The sequence below is a fragment of the Montipora foliosa genome, chromosome 11 (assembly GCF_036669935.1).
Source record: "Montipora foliosa isolate CH-2021 chromosome 11, ASM3666993v2, whole genome shotgun sequence".
Classification (NCBI taxonomy): Eukaryota; Metazoa; Cnidaria; class Anthozoa; order Scleractinia; family Acroporidae; genus Montipora; species Montipora foliosa.
Genome location: NC_090879.1, coordinates 4566952 through 4585437, shown reverse-complemented (window position 1 = coordinate 4585437; position 18486 = coordinate 4566952). Strand labels below are relative to the sequence as shown.

The 18486-nt window shown below is 37.9% G+C and overlaps 1 protein-coding gene across 1 annotated transcript; it reads left to right on the top strand.

Moving 5' to 3' along the window:
- LOC137977554 (septin-2-like) lies at positions 1–13255 on the top strand. Its single transcript, XM_068824804.1, has 13 exons — positions 1–354; positions 517–536; positions 3008–3098; positions 3456–3542; positions 4190–4313; positions 6084–6218; positions 7376–7493; positions 8249–8350; positions 8766–8862; positions 9945–9996; positions 10449–10568; positions 11083–11173; positions 11742–13255. The coding sequence occupies exons 1-13, from the start codon at positions 294–296 to the stop codon at positions 11814–11816; spliced, it is 1173 nt and encodes a 390-aa protein (XP_068680905.1). The 5' UTR covers positions 1–293; the 3' UTR covers positions 11817–13255.
- Positions 13256–18486: the final 5231 nt, after the last annotated feature.

Genomic DNA, 18486 nt, shown 5'->3' with positions numbered 1-18486 from the left:
GCGTGAATGTCTATCATACTGTATTCTCGTGATATCTTCCCGGCATCGATTGTTTGTATGTTTATTGCTTTTACAGAGTGTGTGAATGATACCTTTGGTCAATTTTAGAGATATTTGCGGTACATTTGAATTTCCTGTCAATCGTCGACCAAGCCTCTTCGTCCCCGGAAGGATCTGGAGCCGACATACTAAAGAATAAACAAGAACCTTCTGCATTACATATTCAAATATTTTCCGCCTTTTTCTGCCAATGGAGCTTTTGAAAGCCATTTCATAATTTAAACGAAGTTACTATGAGCATCCCCAGCAGAGTCGCTAGGTTGAAATCTGGAAGTGTTTCCGAAAGTGCAAAAGGTATCGTTGTTTGTGATTGCTCTATTTCGTGTTCCATCGATTGACATTTTATATCAGGGCGGCATGTGATTATTTTTGTTCGACTTGTCTTAGTGGAGATTGAATCATACACTAACCGTTATTTCATTTTCCTTATGTAAATGCTGCATTTCTGGACAACAGAATCTCCAAAACCAGAACCGGTAAGATCGTGTTTTATCATCGAAAGAAAAGTGTATACGCTCCAAAATATGTTTCGTGCCAAAGCTTCAATTGCCACCAGTAGGTCAATGGTGTGGCCTCATGAGCGATATGTGTAATTTGCCCTAAATTCTTGAAACGCCCTTGAAACTCTTATAGGCGTATACATACAAGGAACAATAATTTAATCGAGAAGTTACTATAATGTTTGAGTAGCTGGAAAGTTAAATGCTTTAGTTTTTGTGAATAACCCAAAATTCTACTTTATAGCTAGGTATTCTAACATGTAGGTAAAGTACATGTTATAATATTACTCGATGTCAATCATTGAGCATGAGATTTTACCTGAAGCAGCTGCTAATAAGCTGTGAAAAAATTCTCAGATAGTTGTTTACCGATTATCACAACTCAAAGTTATGGGTACAAATGTAGTTTTGCCAGCGCGGTTTTGAAATTCATGTCGGTCAATAGGAAGTGGTTATGAGCAGCTGCAGTGAATTGCATTTAATGAATGAAATTTGGATTATTATTATTTCGGTTTTGTACTCAAGAGATGGGAATACAGTGACATTTGTGAATCTCTTGTACAAAGTATTTGTGCTCAACAGACCACAGAAACACACTCGTTAACAGCATATTTACATACCGGTATAATTTGTTGCATCCACCTAACAAAATAAGTAATACCCCTAATGTCTAATACCCATGTTGTTTGAAAGGGTAAGTTCGAGTATCTGGGATATTGATGTCACTTGATGTATTATATTACATGAATGGCCCAAATTACATAAGATGAAGGATCCATTTCCCGGCATAATAATGATAATGATGATAATAATTAATATTAATATTAATATCACTAATAACTTTATTGGATTGATACAATTACTTTGAAAGAACCAGTAGTTTACATTGTGGTCTGATAAAATAAACAATAAATATTGATAAAACAGAAATAGAAGTAGAAGTAAATTAATTAAAAAACTCCTATTTTATAATAATCTTTAACTATCTAAAATTCTTTACATAATTTAAAATATTAAAAAGTTCTATTAATAATAAAATGATCGAGCTTGAAGTTAGTTTCTAAATTGCAATTATAAAAATGTGTTTTCTAAGATTACTTGATGTTTAGGCTTTTGCTATATGATGTAATGAATGCCATAGTCGAGTACCACTCGCATGAAAAGTACGGTGACCAGATTTTGTACGAAAGAAAGGAATGGATAAAAGATTGTTTGTTGACGCCCTAGTATTACAGTATATCTATGCTTATCATTTACAGAAGAAGTACATGTATTCTTTAAAATTGTCTGGGCATTTGCCATTTATAATCTTGTGCATTATGCAACGTTTCCTTAGTCGTATGATGTTGTCAACAGGAAATTCCATACAGTACAGCAGTACTCAAATAATGGTCTAGTCAATGCATTGTATAATAATAACGAATAACTAAGGAATGTTTTTACTCTTTTAAGCACTAAGCAGATTCTTGAGTTAAGCTTATTTTTGAGATAGTCGATATGATCATCCCAGTTGAGGTGTTTATCAATCTTGACACCCAAAAGTTCAAAATAAGGGGAAAACAAGTTAAATTTCAAAATATTGAATCATCCTGCTTGAATTTGTGTAGAATTTCAGAAAAATTTTTACATCCTGTACATAATAATTATTATAATTATGTCAATGTGTAATCTGATGGGGTCAAGGAAGGGTGAATGGCAGTTTTTGTGACAGCTTTGTAGATTTTTTGACAAGACTTTTTTTTTTTTGCCTGGAACAGTGCTTCTTTATTGTATATACATGTATTTTGAAGTTATCTTTACTCCTCATATTGAATTTTGTTTTACTAAACAAATTATTAGCCTACCAACAAGCTCTCTACCGCGTCAACTTAGATCTGAATTGCAGGCAGTCTCCCCTTAAAATCCCCATTCCATTCTATGAGCTCTTTACAGGAACAAAATTAATATCTTTCTGGCAAACTATTACCCTGCCATCTTCCTAGATTAGTTGCGAAGAGGAAGGAAGACTCTCCCAGCCACCTCGACATTCTTTGATTTGCTGCTCATCCGAAGAAATGGATAAGTCAGTCCAGTTTTGACTTGTTAATCCTAAACCTGTTTTTTATTCTATTTTTGCGCATGATCAATCGCCACACATCATCGGATATTTTTTAACATTTACACCCGCTTGGCAATTTTAAACTGTCTAAATTCCCATGAGTATTTCCTCCTTATGTGGGTCACAGATGTGGTACAAATTTTAATACCGGTAATTTTAGTAACACAATGACGATGTCAAAATATTTCTTTTCGTCTCTGAGTTGTGTCAGTTTCACCCATGCATACTGCTCTGCTTACTGGCATTTTCTTACTTTCTGTTGTTTTGGTAAAAAATGTTCTAATTTCTTTCACCCTTTACTCTGTTTGTCACCTAGTTTTTACAACACGATCCATTTTGTTCTGCACAGGAATCTGGTTATGTTGGCTTTGCAAACCTTCCTAATCAAGTACACAGGAAGTCTGTAAAAAGGGGGTTTGAGTTTACCCTTATGGTCGTGGGTGAGTTGATTAATAATAATTATTTATATTTGTTGTTACTATTAATTTTTTGTTTTTTTTTTTTTCATTTTTCCCCAGCTATTTTCTGCAGTATAAATTATACCTGACTCCTGTTGTGGAATTTGAGGGAGATGGATTGCATCATTTCTTGCAATTGAATTTCAGTGGTGATTAACACACATCGTAGTTGGTTTTTACATTTGACAAGAAAAATCGTCAAGCGTTAGACACTGAGTAAAATTTATCAAGTCTCACTCCCAAAGGTCAATAGGTTAATGTTGCTAGCAAGTGAAGTTTGAAAATATTGAAAACATTAATACGCCAATTCTCTTTTCTCCCATTCTTGTATTATTTTAGGTGAATCTGGTTTGGGAAAGTCAACCCTTGTAGACAGCTTGTTTTTAACTGACCTTTATGATGATACAGCAATTCCAAAGGCAGTTGGTAGGTTTTAACAGGGTAAAAGATGTATCAGATATAGAGAATTGGCAGCATGTAGATGGGAAAGAAGCTCAACTCAAGCTTAAATAAATTGGTGATTTAAAATAAAAGATCTAGCAATGGGCTCATTTCTTTAAATCTCCTGTAAGTCCACTTGTAAATGGCTATTTTATATCCAAATGCCTATGACATGAGCCCAAGCTGTTCAGTTTCTTTATTATATAGATCTAGCCAAGCCTAAAAGCAGAGCTCCTGGGTTATTTGTAATATTAAAATTAATTTGGCTTGAGCCTGTGATCCAATCAAAACCCACTACCTGGTCAGCGGTGTGACACTGGTCAGATTAGCAAGCGTGGAGAGGTGGACGTACTTACAGTCGTACAGTGACCAAAACCAATTTAAATTTTCTCGCACAGATTGGTTACCATAATTTCTTACCCATGGTGCTCCGCATGTGTGGCGCTGATGCTATTAAGCTTATGTGCAAACTCCTAATTCTTTGAAAATTGGCTTTCAGTCTTTTTTTCTGAAAATTAGCCTCAATTTCGATCACAAAATTATTGCACTTGAACTATGGTACATGTAGTTTTGAAACAGAAATCGAAGTTAACTCAAAAAATTTCTGAAATGTGGATGACTTTACTTTACAGAACGAATTCACCAGACTGTAGAAATTGAAACGAACACTGTTGAAATTGAGGAAAAAGGCATAAGGCTCAGATTAACAGTGGTAGATACTCCAGGCTTTGCTGATGCAGTGGATAATACTGACTGGTAAAAACACTTCAGTAATTAAAATTTTGATGTACATGAGCTTTATATCCTGATGAAACACTTCTCATTTATAGTATTCTTACTGTAACAGTATATACAATACTAATAAGTCATAGCTTGTTTTTCTTGAGTGTATGCTACATGTAGTATTCTCCTCTCACAACTTGAATTATTGTTCTGAGTCCGGAGGGACATGCTTTTTGTGGAATATTTTTCAAGCTGTTCAAAGAACTTGCAGCACATGTTTTATTGGGTTGCCTCATATTTGTAAACCCCATTAAAACACTGCTGCTGGTTTTTTAAACATTACAATACATGTGTATACCTGTGTTGTGATCCTTGCAGTAAGTGAGCCAGATTCCTAACTTCATGGTTGTTAGCTTGCTCATATGAAAGGTAAATAAATCTGACCCTAGTTGTTAGAGGGGACACCTTGTGTGTATTTGAATAAACTTGATTAGGCTAAATACTTTTATTTGCTGGAAAAGATGTTGTACATTACATATTCTGTAATGTTAATCATCTTGTGGACATTGGTGGTAGACAGTAAAATCTATTAATATGTAAGTGTCACTCTCAGGGGTTAAGACTTTCTCAGAAAGGCAGTATAATTAAATCCAAGGCCGGGTCTCATGTTACCCTTGTTCATAACATTATGTGCTATGTGAAGTTGAAGAACCCACTAGCTTTTCAGAAAGAGTAGTGTGTCGAGGTCTGGCCTTGTCACAGTCACACTACATGTATCAGTGTACATGTAATTTAATAGGACATTTGCTCTGTGATGTTACCCTCACCACCTTGATTGGTGAAACTCAAATTCTCTAAACCAGACTAACATCCATTAGGGGTGCAGGAAATTTGCCGCAGTGGTGAAAGCACTTGCCTCTCACCAATGTGGCCCGAGTTCGATTCCCAGAGTGGGCGTCATATGTGGGTTGAGTTTGTTCGTTCTCTACTCTGCACCGGAAGGTTTTTCTCTGGGTACTCCGGTTTTCCCTTCTCCTCAAAAACCAACATTTGACTTCATTTGTGTTTATAATTTTTTTGTTAATTTCAGTTTACAGTGTCCCAAATTAGTGCTCCAGCTCTAGACCGACTAGACACTTAAATAAATTTCAGTTCCTTTCCTTTCCTTTCCTTTAACATCCACCCAATTGAGAAGTGGTACCAGAAATGATTGTTATTGAAATAACCATTGGTTACAGCCAGCTGTGGTTTGAGTAATCTCAACCCAGGGAGGAAATTTAAGCTGTTGCAACAGGCAGATTTATGAAATATAATGTAGTATAATAATTAAATAGAAAGTTAAAAATAAAGAACCGTTGATGATGTCAATAAGGGCATTACTAAACAACGAAACACCAAAACACCAAAACACCATGTATGACCCCACCATACATTGAATAAATAACCGACAAAGGTTGGATTTGAGATGAAATATCGTTGTAGGCCTGATTAGGCCTGAAACGATGTTTAATCTCAAATCCAACCTTAGTATTCAATGTATGGTGGGGTCACACATGATGTTTTGGTGCTTGGTTTCGCTGTTTCACTGTTTCGGTGTTTTGTTGTTTAATAATGTCCTGTCAATAATCCATATTTTTAAAATTTCTCTCACTTTAAAGTTAATTCCTTAGTCTTCCATGTGATATGTGTGCAGTTTAGTGCACATTTCCACAAATACAGACTGTAAGTTAACAACACTAATGCTATTAAAGTGTCATCAAAGAATATTATTTTATTATGATGGTTTCTTTTGTTTTTTTTTAGTTGGCAGGCTATAACAAATTATGTTGATCAGCAATATGAAGCATACTTACAGGATGAGTCTGGCCTCAACCGCCGACACATTGTAGACAACAGAGTTCATTGTTGTCTCTATTTTGTGTGTCCACACGGCCATGGGTTAGTCGTATTTCCTACTTTGCAGCAATTACTGTTGCACCAGATCAACAACAAGGAATGCTATTACCTGCATTGTAAATAATAATTTACAAATAGTGGTCAGGAGCTCTTTACCTTGATGTGTTTACCTCTGGTTTAGAGCTGGGCTTTTTTGAGTTTAAAAAGATCCTTATTTGGATGCAACGTCGCTCGTGCATTTTCCCACGTGTGCAGCTTCGTTCTCTTTTTGCCCATATTTGGGCATAAAATCCCCAACTTTGTTCCAAGTTACAGTACTTACATGTTTCAAGTGCTTCTGTAGCAGTATAATAATTATTATTGAGGTAACACTGATATCATGTCCAGTGAATTAAAAATAAAACAAAGCAAATTCAACAAATTCAAAACTTACCAACTAACCAAGCACTTATCCAGCATTGTGGTCAAGAGAGGAGGCACTTATTATTCGGAGTTGGTGATTCAAGTAAACATATACAAGTAAGAGTTGTGGATCTTGAATTCATGAGGGGATCTGGTAAAATGTCCTGTGTGATTATTGAGAATCTTTCTTGTCATTCTGCCACCAAAGAGACCATTTTATAGTTGTAGCTATTAAAGTTACATGTAGACATGCCTGTAACCCTGTTTTGATACAAACCTTTGTGCTTTTCTTATGCTAATGTAGCCTAATTTACAACACAATTTTCGTGATAAAAGCAGTTCCGGCAGCTTCGCACCCGGTTTTAGGCCTGGTCACTGAGCAGACAACTGTAAAAGAACAATTTTCATGCGTCTGTTCTGTTATTGATCATGAATTGCGACATAACATTGTCAAGGTAGCTGTGGATGCACGAAGCGATAGCCGACAATAACAAAAAGGCAAAAGGGTAAAAATTAAGTCAAAACACGAGAAGAACGCGAAACAAAAATGCGAGAAACTTCAATCTGACGCGAGCAATATCGCGTCATTATCGCATAAATTATAAATTATGTGTCTGTCCGCTTATTGACAATAATTTTTGCAGTCATTGTAAAATAGCCTATATTGGGCACCATCAAGTGGTGGCAAGGCTGTGGAAAAACCGGCCAAGTTGAAGGAGGAGACCAAGAGTTTAGGATATCCCAGTATTTATTCAGTTTGTTGCAAGAGTTAATTAACTCTGCCTTGCTTTTTTTAGGTTAAAACCTATAGATATCGCGTTCATGAAAGTGTTGCACACCAAAGTTAACATAGTTCCTGTTATTGCAAAGGCGGACTGTTTAACAAAATTTGAAATGCAAAGGCTCAAAAGGAAGGTCAGTGGTGATGATGTTGTGTTCTCTTAGCTCATCTCATCAATGTTACGAAGAGAAGGAATGGGAAAATTATCCTCTCCCAGCAGGACAACGTCAGATTGATAGCCTGCGCAGGCTCCTCTGTTAAAATGGCGCTCGGTCGAAATAAAGGGGCTTGGTTACTAGTTTCGAGACTAGTGACCAAGCCCTTATACTTCGACCGTGCGCCATTTTCAACGGAAGAGCTTGCTTGCAGGCTAACAGATTGGTGAAGGAGCGAAAAAAATAGTTGCTTTAAGATTAAGGACGGCGACGTCGGCCAAAGCATCACCTCAGCCAACCAAAACTGAGCTTTCTCAGCTTCTAGGGAAACAGCCTGCGCAAGCCTCTGCAGCTGTCACAGCGCCCCTCCTCGTTAAAATAGGGAGTTTTAGCAACGACAACGGCGACGGCAACTGGGACGTCACAAATTTGCATATTTAGTAGGCAAAAACAATAGCTTTACACGCTCTGCACGTGCGTTTTTCATTTTTGTCCATTTCTTTGCCGTCGTCAGAAAAACGACAGCGTGAAATAGCCAAATTGAAGGTTTTATGGAGGACGTCAGCGCTTGAGGATAAATTTTCATTTTCTCCCCCAAATTGAGTTTGACTGATATCGGTTTCATTCTTGAGGGACTGCCACACCATTTTCGTGTCAAAAAGCTTGGAATAGCTTGTGGTTGCAAGTAGTCCTTTCTACAATCAAAGATTAGTCATATCTGGTTTATTTTCTAGGTCTTGGAAGAGATAAGCGATAATGGAATCAAAATTTACACTTTCCCAGACTGTGACAGTGAAGATGACGAAGACTTTGTACAGATAAACCAGGACCTAAAGGTTGGTTTGACGCCTTGTGTACTTTTTCCTAAACCCTCAGTCACCGATTGACATATGGCGCTCATAAAGGCTGGGTTTCACTAGCGACGCAATCGTAAGTATAAGTAGCTTATGCTAAGGGAAAACGAACTTTGACATAAGCATAATTTTGTTCAAATGCTCAGACGCATGGAATCTGGACAAAAATCTGGAATCTGGCAAAATTAATGGACATTGAATGAGATGAGCCAATCATGGTGCGAAACAAGTAGCTGGAGCCAGTGCTCAAGGGCGGGAAAAAATCGCGTTTACGCGAGTTTGATTGGCTGAGAATATTAAGCCAATCGCTGCGTTTAGCAATAGAGAAAGAGCAAACTGATCCAGACGACAAGTCGTTATTTGATGTGACTTCGCTGTCTCGTATTTTCTTTTGTAGGCTAGTATTCCTTTTGCTGTAATCGGCAGTAACAGTGTAACAGACGTCAGAGGAAAACAAGTGAGAGTGAGACTGTACCCGTGGGGAATGGCAGAAGGTATAAACTATTTTTCACCAAATACAGCGAGTTTCAATCGAGTGTCGTAAAACCAAAAAGCAAAGTAACGTAATTACTTTGGCCAATCAAAAAAGACGGAGACAATGAAATAAAGCAATCATGTAGTAATTACACGTAGCCGACACAAAACGCAGGAAAACGTGCGCGCGCGAGCTATGATTGGTTGAAAAAGTGGCACGAGAACTTTGAACCAACCACTTAGTGTGAAAGTAATGCAAAACCAAAGCAAGTCGCTAATTACTTTCGACACTCAAAATTGAAAACCCCTCTAGTAAGTTCAAGCTAACATGCCCAGGAAAATGGCAAGGTAATAAAAGATTATTCGATGCTTTTGAGCAGGATAGTATTAATAATTTCTGATAAGTCCTCACGCAAATGAAAACTAACTCGCGTATGAAAGACTTATCTCTTCGCCTGGCTTTGAAATAGAGGCTGAAAACAAGTCACAAATGGCACATTGCAATTGGCCTTACTTACGTACGTTTGATCGTGAAGCTGGAGTCTATAAAGGCTCCATGAGACGTATCCGTTATTGATAACTTAAGAACACGGTGACGCTTGTACTTTTGCGGTGTATCACACCGTTATCTCCCGTATTGCACACGTATCTCGAAGCTTCTCCTTCGGCTTTCCCTGTAGAGCGGTTTTCAGTGTGGTAAAACAAATATCAAAGTAATCACTTCGACCAATCACAGCAGGTGCTAACAGCGCCATGAACCAATCCAAATCCGTAGCAATTCTATGTAATTTGCTCAAAGCGTGGGAAAAATCGCGCGTGCAAGTCGCGATTGGTTTTGGTTTTCCGTATCATTGGTTGATGAACTGGCGCGAGATTTTTAAACCAATGACAGAGCGTAGCAATTGCAATCGCGTAATTACTTCGACAGTCATTAGAAAACTGCTCTAAACGACGTTGCAATTTTTAAGATCACGAAAGAAGCGCGAGAGTTCGCCCCGACCAACTTTTTTTCTTTTGACGTACTTCAAAATATGCACAGCCAAAAGCATGAATCGTTTGTCTTTTTGACATTTTTGTTAAATTCCTTTGTGTTGATTTGTAGTTGAAAACCCTGAACACTGCGACTTCATCAAGCTTAGAAACATGTTAATTAGGTGAGTAGCCGAGCTTATGGGGGCAGTAATCGCGCACCGATGGCTCAGTTGTTTGAGCACTGGGCTGCCATTCAGGAGGACGTGAGTTTCCTAACCAACACTCGGGGTCGTTAAATGACTGAGGAGAAAGTACTGCCTTTGTAATGACATCAGTAAATGTCTTCTGGGATAAGGACGATAAACCGTAGACCCCGTCTCATAACCCTTGAATGTTTATAACCCTGTCAGACGTAAAAGAACCTACACACTATTCGCAAAGAGTAGGGCATGGAGTTCCCGGTGTTGTGGTGTCTCTCCGTGTTGTATCATGGTTGCGAGGGTTGATGTTCGGAGATACTAGATTCAAAGCTACTTTAAAATCCGAGGGTCAATAAAGATACAATGATGATGATGATGATGATGATGATGAACTTAATGCACGGTTGATTAAAAGTACCTTTCTTTACTTTTAGAACACACATGCAAGATTTGAAAGATGTCACACAGGAAGTCCATTACGAAAATTACCGAGCAGAACGCTTGTCACGCACAGGGCAAGCTCCACCATCACCAAGGAGAAGCATAGAAAACATGTAAGTGAGCACCTCCACACCCTCTGCGTTTTCAATCGCTTCGCTTAGTGATTGGCTAAAAAGTGTCACGTCACATTCTTAGCCAATCAAAAGCAAAACCGATTGTTCCTTGGGGGCACGCGTTTTTCCAGCGCTTGGAACGGTGGCTTCAGGTATTTTATTTGCATTGTGATAATGGCTCATTTGGTTGTATGTGTCTTGTTGCGATTGGCCAAAACAGTTAGTACTAGTTTGGTGTTGGTCTGACGGCTCTGATTTGAAAAACAGTTGGACAGACGTTCAGCTCTGTTAAAGTGTTGAGAAGACAGCCAGTTTTCTCTCTCTACTTTGGGATAAACTACTTAACTAACTGCCCTATGTATAAGCGGAACTAGAGGCTTTGTTGATTTCTAAGTCTGTGGTGTTAGTTTCTTTAGATAGCGTTGGTTCAGTTGAAAAATATCTGTTGGCGTAAACAATTAAGAGAAAGGTATGTCAGCCTAATTTTAATTTATTTGTGTCTGTTTTGCTGAAGGAAAAGAAAAAGTGCTACTTACGAGACGGAAGAAGTAGATACAAGCCAACTTTCAGAAAAGGATCGTATGCTAAAGGAAAAGGAAGCAGAGGTAACTCCGCTCTTGTCAAATTCATTTTGTAATGATTTGTTAGGGTCGATTTACACGGTACGATTTTTGTCGCATGCGACAAGCTTCACGACAGGCCTACGACATGACTTACGATTGTTGCAGCGTTTTAAAACATGTACACAACAATCGCAAATCATGTCGTGGTCCTGTCGTAAGCCGTTGTCGCATGCGACAAACATCGTACCGTGTAAATCGGCCCTCAGGGTGACAGCCAACAGAAAAGCAGTATTGAAGTCACGTGTATGCCCCAGTAAATCCCGATGAAGGTGGATTGTACAGAAAGAGATGTTATGTGCCTAGGCGATACTCCGAAGAAATCCGTGGGCTCTTTTGTAGGATTCGAAGGTATTGGAGACTCATTGAAGTTCTGCAAAGGAGCAATCGGATTTTTTTCCGAGGATATCCGGGTCACCATCGAAAAATAAATTTCTTCAAAGGTCGAATGTTACCCTAATCTATATTAGTGTGTAAATCACAGAGAAAGAACTTGTTGAACAAGTGATTTCTGTTGTTAGTGGAACGTTACAAATTCTTACTTTACTTTCAGTTGCGTCGAATGCAAGAAATGCTCGCTCAAATGCAGAAAGAAATGGCGAAGCAGAAAGCTGCTGGAGCAGAGTAAACAATTGTCAAGCACTTTCAGTTACGTCGAATGCAAGAAATACTCGCTCAAATGCAGAAAGAAATGACGAAGCAAAAAGCTGCCGGAGTAGAGTAAACAATTGTCAAGAAACAAGCAAAGATCGTATTATTAAAATTTATACACCCAACAAAACACCCGATTCTGATTGGACGAGAGTAGAACATTTCTCAGACCCAATTTTACTCTGCACAGTCCCATTTATGTTACCATAACAACCACGGGCGTTACTACCAGGAACACAAAAATGAAAACAAAATGGCCGACAGTAGTTTTTCTATTGTGAGTGAAAATGACGTGCAAATTGTAACAAATGATAGCTCAAACAAGTGCACTCAAACCTTGGTGAAAGTTATTTTTCGTACTTGACTGAAGTTACGAAAAAACCGCTAAACGCAGTTTGGATACATTAATCTTTCTTGAGAATCGATCGAGAGTTGAGAATTTTGTTGAGTGTGTTATAAGCAACTTTTGATGTTTTGAAGTGGTCGCGCAGTGACCATTAGAGAGATTAGTGCCCCCAGTCACTGCGTTGTTTCCTTAAACAGGAAACTTTTCTTGACACAGTCTCTCGACGCGCTGGCAGGTATGAGCTTGCGATGAACAAGTATCCCGCTCGGCAGTGAGTAGGAATACTGTCAGTGGTTTCATGCCACTTGAAACCGGCATAAACACCGGTCTTGTGCGCCCCAGCGGCTTGTGTGTGATCTCATTTGTTTGAAGTTCACAAGTTTAACTGAAAGGCTTGTCCAGTTTTGAAAAATTTCAAAACGTCACTCGAACTAGAGATCGCACAGTTTCCTACACTAATCACTCACTCACTAGCTGTAGCTAATACTATTATGTTCCTCATTTCTTTTATGCAAGAATGCTTTTCTTATTCGCCTTCTCTATGAATCGTTTCTAAAACCTTGAAAAGAATTTATCTTCACGTTTAGACAAAAAGCGACGGAAAGGGGCCTTGAAGAGAAAACTCAACTAATTTCTTACTTTCCATAGCCTCGCAATGTTGTTGAATTTTAGTATATCTAAATTGGTCTAGTTGTAATCAGCCAGTATTTTCAAAAGTTATTGTCAAATTGTTAAAAGAGTGGCTCTGAATTGAAAAAAAAATTTAAACCCAAGCTAAAGCCATGGCAGAATCGGTATATGCCACCCAATCGGAGGGGCTATGCACAGTATTTTTGTATTGAAATATGTATGTAATGTTACCTTCGTTTTGACATGCCATTTATTCTCTCCTTGTATCACTCTTTATATGTTCTCGGAAGCAAATTAAGTCTACAACTCCTGTAACTTCTACGTTTAAAAAGCATTTAACAGCTTATAGTTAATAATTGTAGGTAGTGTATGATGAAGTCAAATTCTATGCTGGAACAATATACCAGCAGTTACGTAATTAAAATGGTGGAAAAGGTTAAGTTGGGTTGCTTACGCACTCCACACTTGTTTGAGTTGTAGTGCACACGCGCGAGTAAAATCGTTCTCGCCATATATTAAAATTCAGCTTGATAGTGAGGCAGTGAGGACAAAGGCAAAGGAAAGCGGATGATATGTAAATATTTCTGGCATTCATTCCAACATTTTTCTATTGTTATTGACCTCACTGCCTTACTATTTCGAAAATGGCCTATTAGAACTGCCTTGAGAGGCCGTGCAGCACATCAGGCCCTTCCGAGTCGTGCAGAACTTAAATTGTTTCAAACGCACCTCTTTGACACAAGGAACATCGCTGTTGACTTTTTAAGAACTGATTTTTGGACAAAGTTTAGTTTGACGTGACTCATTTACATACAAAACTAGACGCTCCGTAAGCTTACACTGGATTACCTGTGCTACGTGTTACACAAAAACAGAAGCCACGGTGCGAAGGAACTGTAGCGTTCCAGTTAATTTATTCAATTGGGGGATCATTAAGACCATTTGAGGGGTCATCCAGACGTCGTTCCAGCAGAGGACCTTTGGCTCACAAGTTCATGCGTTTAATTAATTTTCTTAACGAAAAGAGAATGAAAACTCTGAGGACGTATTGTCAAATTAACAGACATATTTACTCACTCTCTCACTCTTTTTTCACTTCTACAGAGATCGTCACGCAAGCTCACACTCTACAGACATTCGGCAGGTCAAATAAACAAGAAAAAATTTCAACAGTCGACCATAATATTTTCACTCTCAAAGACCGGGTCAACTTCTCTGCCTGCATTGAAAAACATTCAACAGTAATTTCCTGTCACCGGAAAGAAAAACAGAAGAAAACTATTTTTATCTTTATCATTGCGATTGATCAGCAAAAAATGTACATTTCCTCAGCTTGTTTGTGTTGAAATTCTCACAACGCTGTGCTCAAAAATTTTGTCCAGTAATATAAAAGATTAGCTCTTCTGCATTAAACGAAACATCGCAACTTAGTTTTCACATACGTCGAAATATTTTATTCATCGAGTGTAACTGCACGTTCGGCAGCACTACTTAATTTTGCTGATTGGTAAACATGTAGATTGTGTCGGCTAGTCTGTGTTGATTTTACTGATAGCCTCTTGCTTCTGTTGTAATTTATTCACGCAATTTTTGATTTTCGCTCCACTTTTCTCATAAAAAATCACATCTGTGTGAAAAATACAGAAGCGGAACAGTACACATCTAAACTTGATGTGAAAAAGAAGTTGAACTTCATGTCAGCCTCAAAGCCAGTGTTTCTCGATTCCCATTTATTTCCTTCAATCGTTCTGGGTTTAGTATTTTACATATTACGTTCTGGAAAACAAAACGCAGCTCAGTTGACAGTTCTGGAATAAAGCACTGTTGTGTCCAGTTACTGCACTACCACACGTACGCAATGCGTACCTATTTTTTAAGCTTTGGTAATAAACCATGTGTCTTTTGGCTTGTCTTTTGCTATTAATTCCCGGCTTTTACGGTACTTTTTGGTGAAAACATTAAGCCAAAACATTTTTTGACCTGGCATTAGATTAGACTGAAAAGAAGAGGAATTATGAAGTGGAAGCAACATCTTCAGTCCTTCCTTAGGGTGTGCAATAAACGTATGCTTAGTGCAACTGCAAGACATGCGTGACATGCAGGAAAATGTCCGTCAGAGCAATTTGCAGTTAGATTTTTTGCACACTATTTAAAAAAGAAACGAGTGAATTTTACTCAAGATTTTTATAGATGTCTCTGAATCGAATTCTCATCGAAAGATTAATGACATATCGTAAAAACACGAAAATTTCTGCAGTCTCTGACTCAGTATGAATCAAGGGAAAGGTCATGATGTTCTGTCAAAAGGAAGAAGTTGATCACGTGCAAGGCAACCATAAAGGTGCACGTGATCACCTTGTGTCAACTGAACTCATGAACTACGGGAAAGAATGTTAATCGTTCGTTTTCGGAGTAAAACAACGTACTTTTTAGCCAAGAAACTTTCGTCTTTGGTCTTTTAATTTTGTTGTAATATTTAACTGAATATTTACATTTCATCTGTCGGGTCAGGAAGCCTTCTTTGTCAGGTTCCTGAGAAAAGTACATCTATTTTGACTTCAGGGTGAACTATTTACACAATCATGAGGATGAGCGGCCATTCAAAAGAGAGTTTGTAATTGAAAATCTAAACATCTATGAGATACAAAAACAGACTTGCGAATCATCGCAAATCACAATGCTGACAACCACAAAAGCAAAAGAAATGGTCAATAAATATAACGTTTTTTACTATCTGAATGTTATGGCGTTAGATCAAAGCGATATATTGTTGAAAAATCCTCCTGTTATTAAAGGCGCTATGCCATGCAAATGATTTAATTTCATGACACTCAAAATTCGCAAAAAGCATGAGCAGGGCCGTAGCCCGAAAAAAATTATGACTGAGGCAATTTCAATGGTTAAATTCCCTTCGTAGGTATTTTAGGGGATTTATGATGAGTAAGTTGTAAAGACAACACTGGAATCACCCTTTGAAAGAATCACGAAAAACTGACTGAGGCAAGTGCCTCGGTTTGCCTCATACTGGCTACGGCCCTGATGAGTTAATGTAAACAATCTTCGCACTAGTAAGTCGTAGCAACAAATTGGATTAACCAGGAACTTAAAGAAATATTTTTGGCGTCCCAAATAAACTTCATTTTACACTATAATGACAAAACAGATCTTTTTCTGGGGTTAAAAACTTGGCTACTTTTTAATCATTTGTCACAAAGAAAAAATTCCTGTCTGCTCACGTCTCACATTTGAACGCACGTATGCAAATTGGTTAAGCTCGAATATCACACAACATGATGAATTCATAAAGGCTACCTTTTCCAGCAAAAAATGTATTGAAACAAACAACGTATTTGCTATTAGAGGCAAAAAAACCTTCCTATTTCATTGCGTGCGTGAAGACAAGAAACCCAATCGCGTCAAGTTACCATACGCAACAAAATAAATTTCAGGATCAAACCCTTTCCTGAAGAACCTTTTCCTTGAATAATGAAGCACAAAATAGACAACAAGCTTTCTTTCAAATAATTCGTGGTTGTCACATTTCCAACTATTTTTTTACCTGAAGACTGTACAGAGTTAAGCACAAAATAAATATAACCAGAAAGAGTGAAATTTCCAGTTGTTACCGGAAGAGTGTGCAAAGTTGAGAACAAATTAATACAACTAGCCAGATAAAAAAGATCAAAGATTCACTTAAGGTGTTCGATTCCTTCTCTGTCTTTGTTAAACTCTTAAGTTATATTTTCCATTTGGCTCAGTGTTGTAAATAACACCACACTTGGTAAAATATTAGAAATATAGCTCACTTTGATTACGGCTCAACGGACGAAGGATTGTTATCGAAGTCCATTACTCGTCGCTTGTAATATTCTAGATATTTATTTTTCACCGCCTGTCTTGTTTATCCCATTGACGTTCCATTCTTGAGCCCCATCAAATGCACCACCGGTAACTAGAAACACAATTACTGAAAATTCAGTAGTTTACATTGTGGTCCATTAATAATAACATTGATAAAATTTTAAAAGGTTCACAAAGTACTCCTAAACTAAACTAAAATTATTAGAAAGTTCTATGAATAGTGAAATGATCGAGCTTAGAATTACTAACTGTGTATTTATTACTTATGTACTTTTTAAAATTCCTTAGCGGTGTAATACTTCTAGTGCTAACATCTAATGTGTTCCATAGTCGGTTGACACTTGCATAAAAAGTGCGTAGACCAGAGTTGGTACGAAAAAGGGGTATGAATAAATTGTTATTTGTTGACGCCCTTGTATTATGTCTATGCTTATCATTAACATAGGAGATATAATCTTTAAAGTACTGAGGGCAACAGCCATTAACAATCTTGTGTATTAAACAAAGCTTTCTCATTCGTATGACGTCATCAATAGGTAACCAACCTAGCTTACTGAAAAGTTCAACAGAATTATCAGAAAATTTAGCATCTAAAATTAGCCTGGCACAACGTTTTTGAACTCTTAATAATCGAATTAAATTTTCATTTTTGGTGTTTCCCCACACTGTGCAACAATATTCAAATAACGGTCGAATCAGTGCGTTGTATAAGTTAAGTGCGTTGTGAGGTTAAGACCTCACAAAGCGTCAATACCCCACGCTCCGTGCAAGAAGCAATTTTAATTAAAATAAAAAGACTTAAATAACTACTTTAAAAACCTTTTCCAGCGTTTATAGCGGCCACAACCGCCTTACGGTTTGGTATTTCCCCATTCGAAAATGTTACTCTAAACAAAACTGGCAAATTCAGAACTTACTTTAGTCTCCGAGATGTCAATGCTTCCTTAGATTTTTCATCTTGAGAGATGAAATCTAGCCTTCCGCTGATTCAGATGATAAAATGAAATGAGTGAGGCTAGTTATATATTACTCCTTTCCTTGTCTCCCATTGCTTGCAAAACAGTCACAGAGAAAGGGTGTATATGGCTCGAATCATGTACTTTTTTGACGGATGGCAATGTCCTTTTTAAAATAAGTCTGCAGGGGCGGATCCAGAAATTCAAAAAAGAGGGGCCGAAGAAAGTGCAACGAGAGCGCAACCTCCCCCCCCCCCACCCCCCCAAATGCCCTCTATCCCAAAATATTATTCGAGTCCAGTCGCCCTCGTCATTTCATAAAATAGAGAAACGCCTGTTAAATTTAACGTGTCGCTCGGAGTGAGCTTTTTATCATAATTTTTCATATTTCATATGCATTATATATTCAATTGTTCACACGTGTTGTATATCTATCAAGTCAAAATGTGTTCGAAATAAGAAAATCTCTGAAACTGAACTAATCATTATATAAAGTAAAACCGCCTAGTGCACACTGTACCACATAAAATTCGGTTGGTGACAGAAGGTCTTTAAATACAGGGGAAAAAAAGCGGGCTGCGGCCCCCTCGTCGCCCCCCCCCCCTTCCTTAATCACCCCCTGTCCTGAGCTTTCTTCTTTTTCTATCGCCTCTTCCTCACTTCTCTCTTCAGCGAGAGTATCTGGTGAATTTATTGGCCAGTTATTGTAGTGCTTCCCTCTTGATCCGAGCGTCTCCAACAACCTTGCTTCTCGTGATGGTCTCGGTTGTAACTTCGACTGAACCGTCTTAGACAACAGAGACCATATCTTCCTTGAGGGTTTGCTCAAAATGAGAATCACGAGCTTAACGACT

Bases quoted from the DNA above. Each gene is read 5' to 3' on its own strand.
- LOC137977554 (XM_068824804.1), top strand. From the start codon at position 294: ATGAGCATCCCCAGCAGAGTCGCTAGGTTGAAATCTGGAAGTGTTTCC. The intron at 355-516 runs GTATCGTTGTTT...TCTGGACAACAG, and splicing joins TGTTTCCGAAAGTGCAAAAG to AATCTCCAAAACCAGAACCG. The intron at 10,569-11,082 runs GTAAGTGAGCAC...GTTTTGCTGAAG, and splicing joins AGGAGAAGCATAGAAAACAT to GAAAAGAAAAAGTGCTACTT.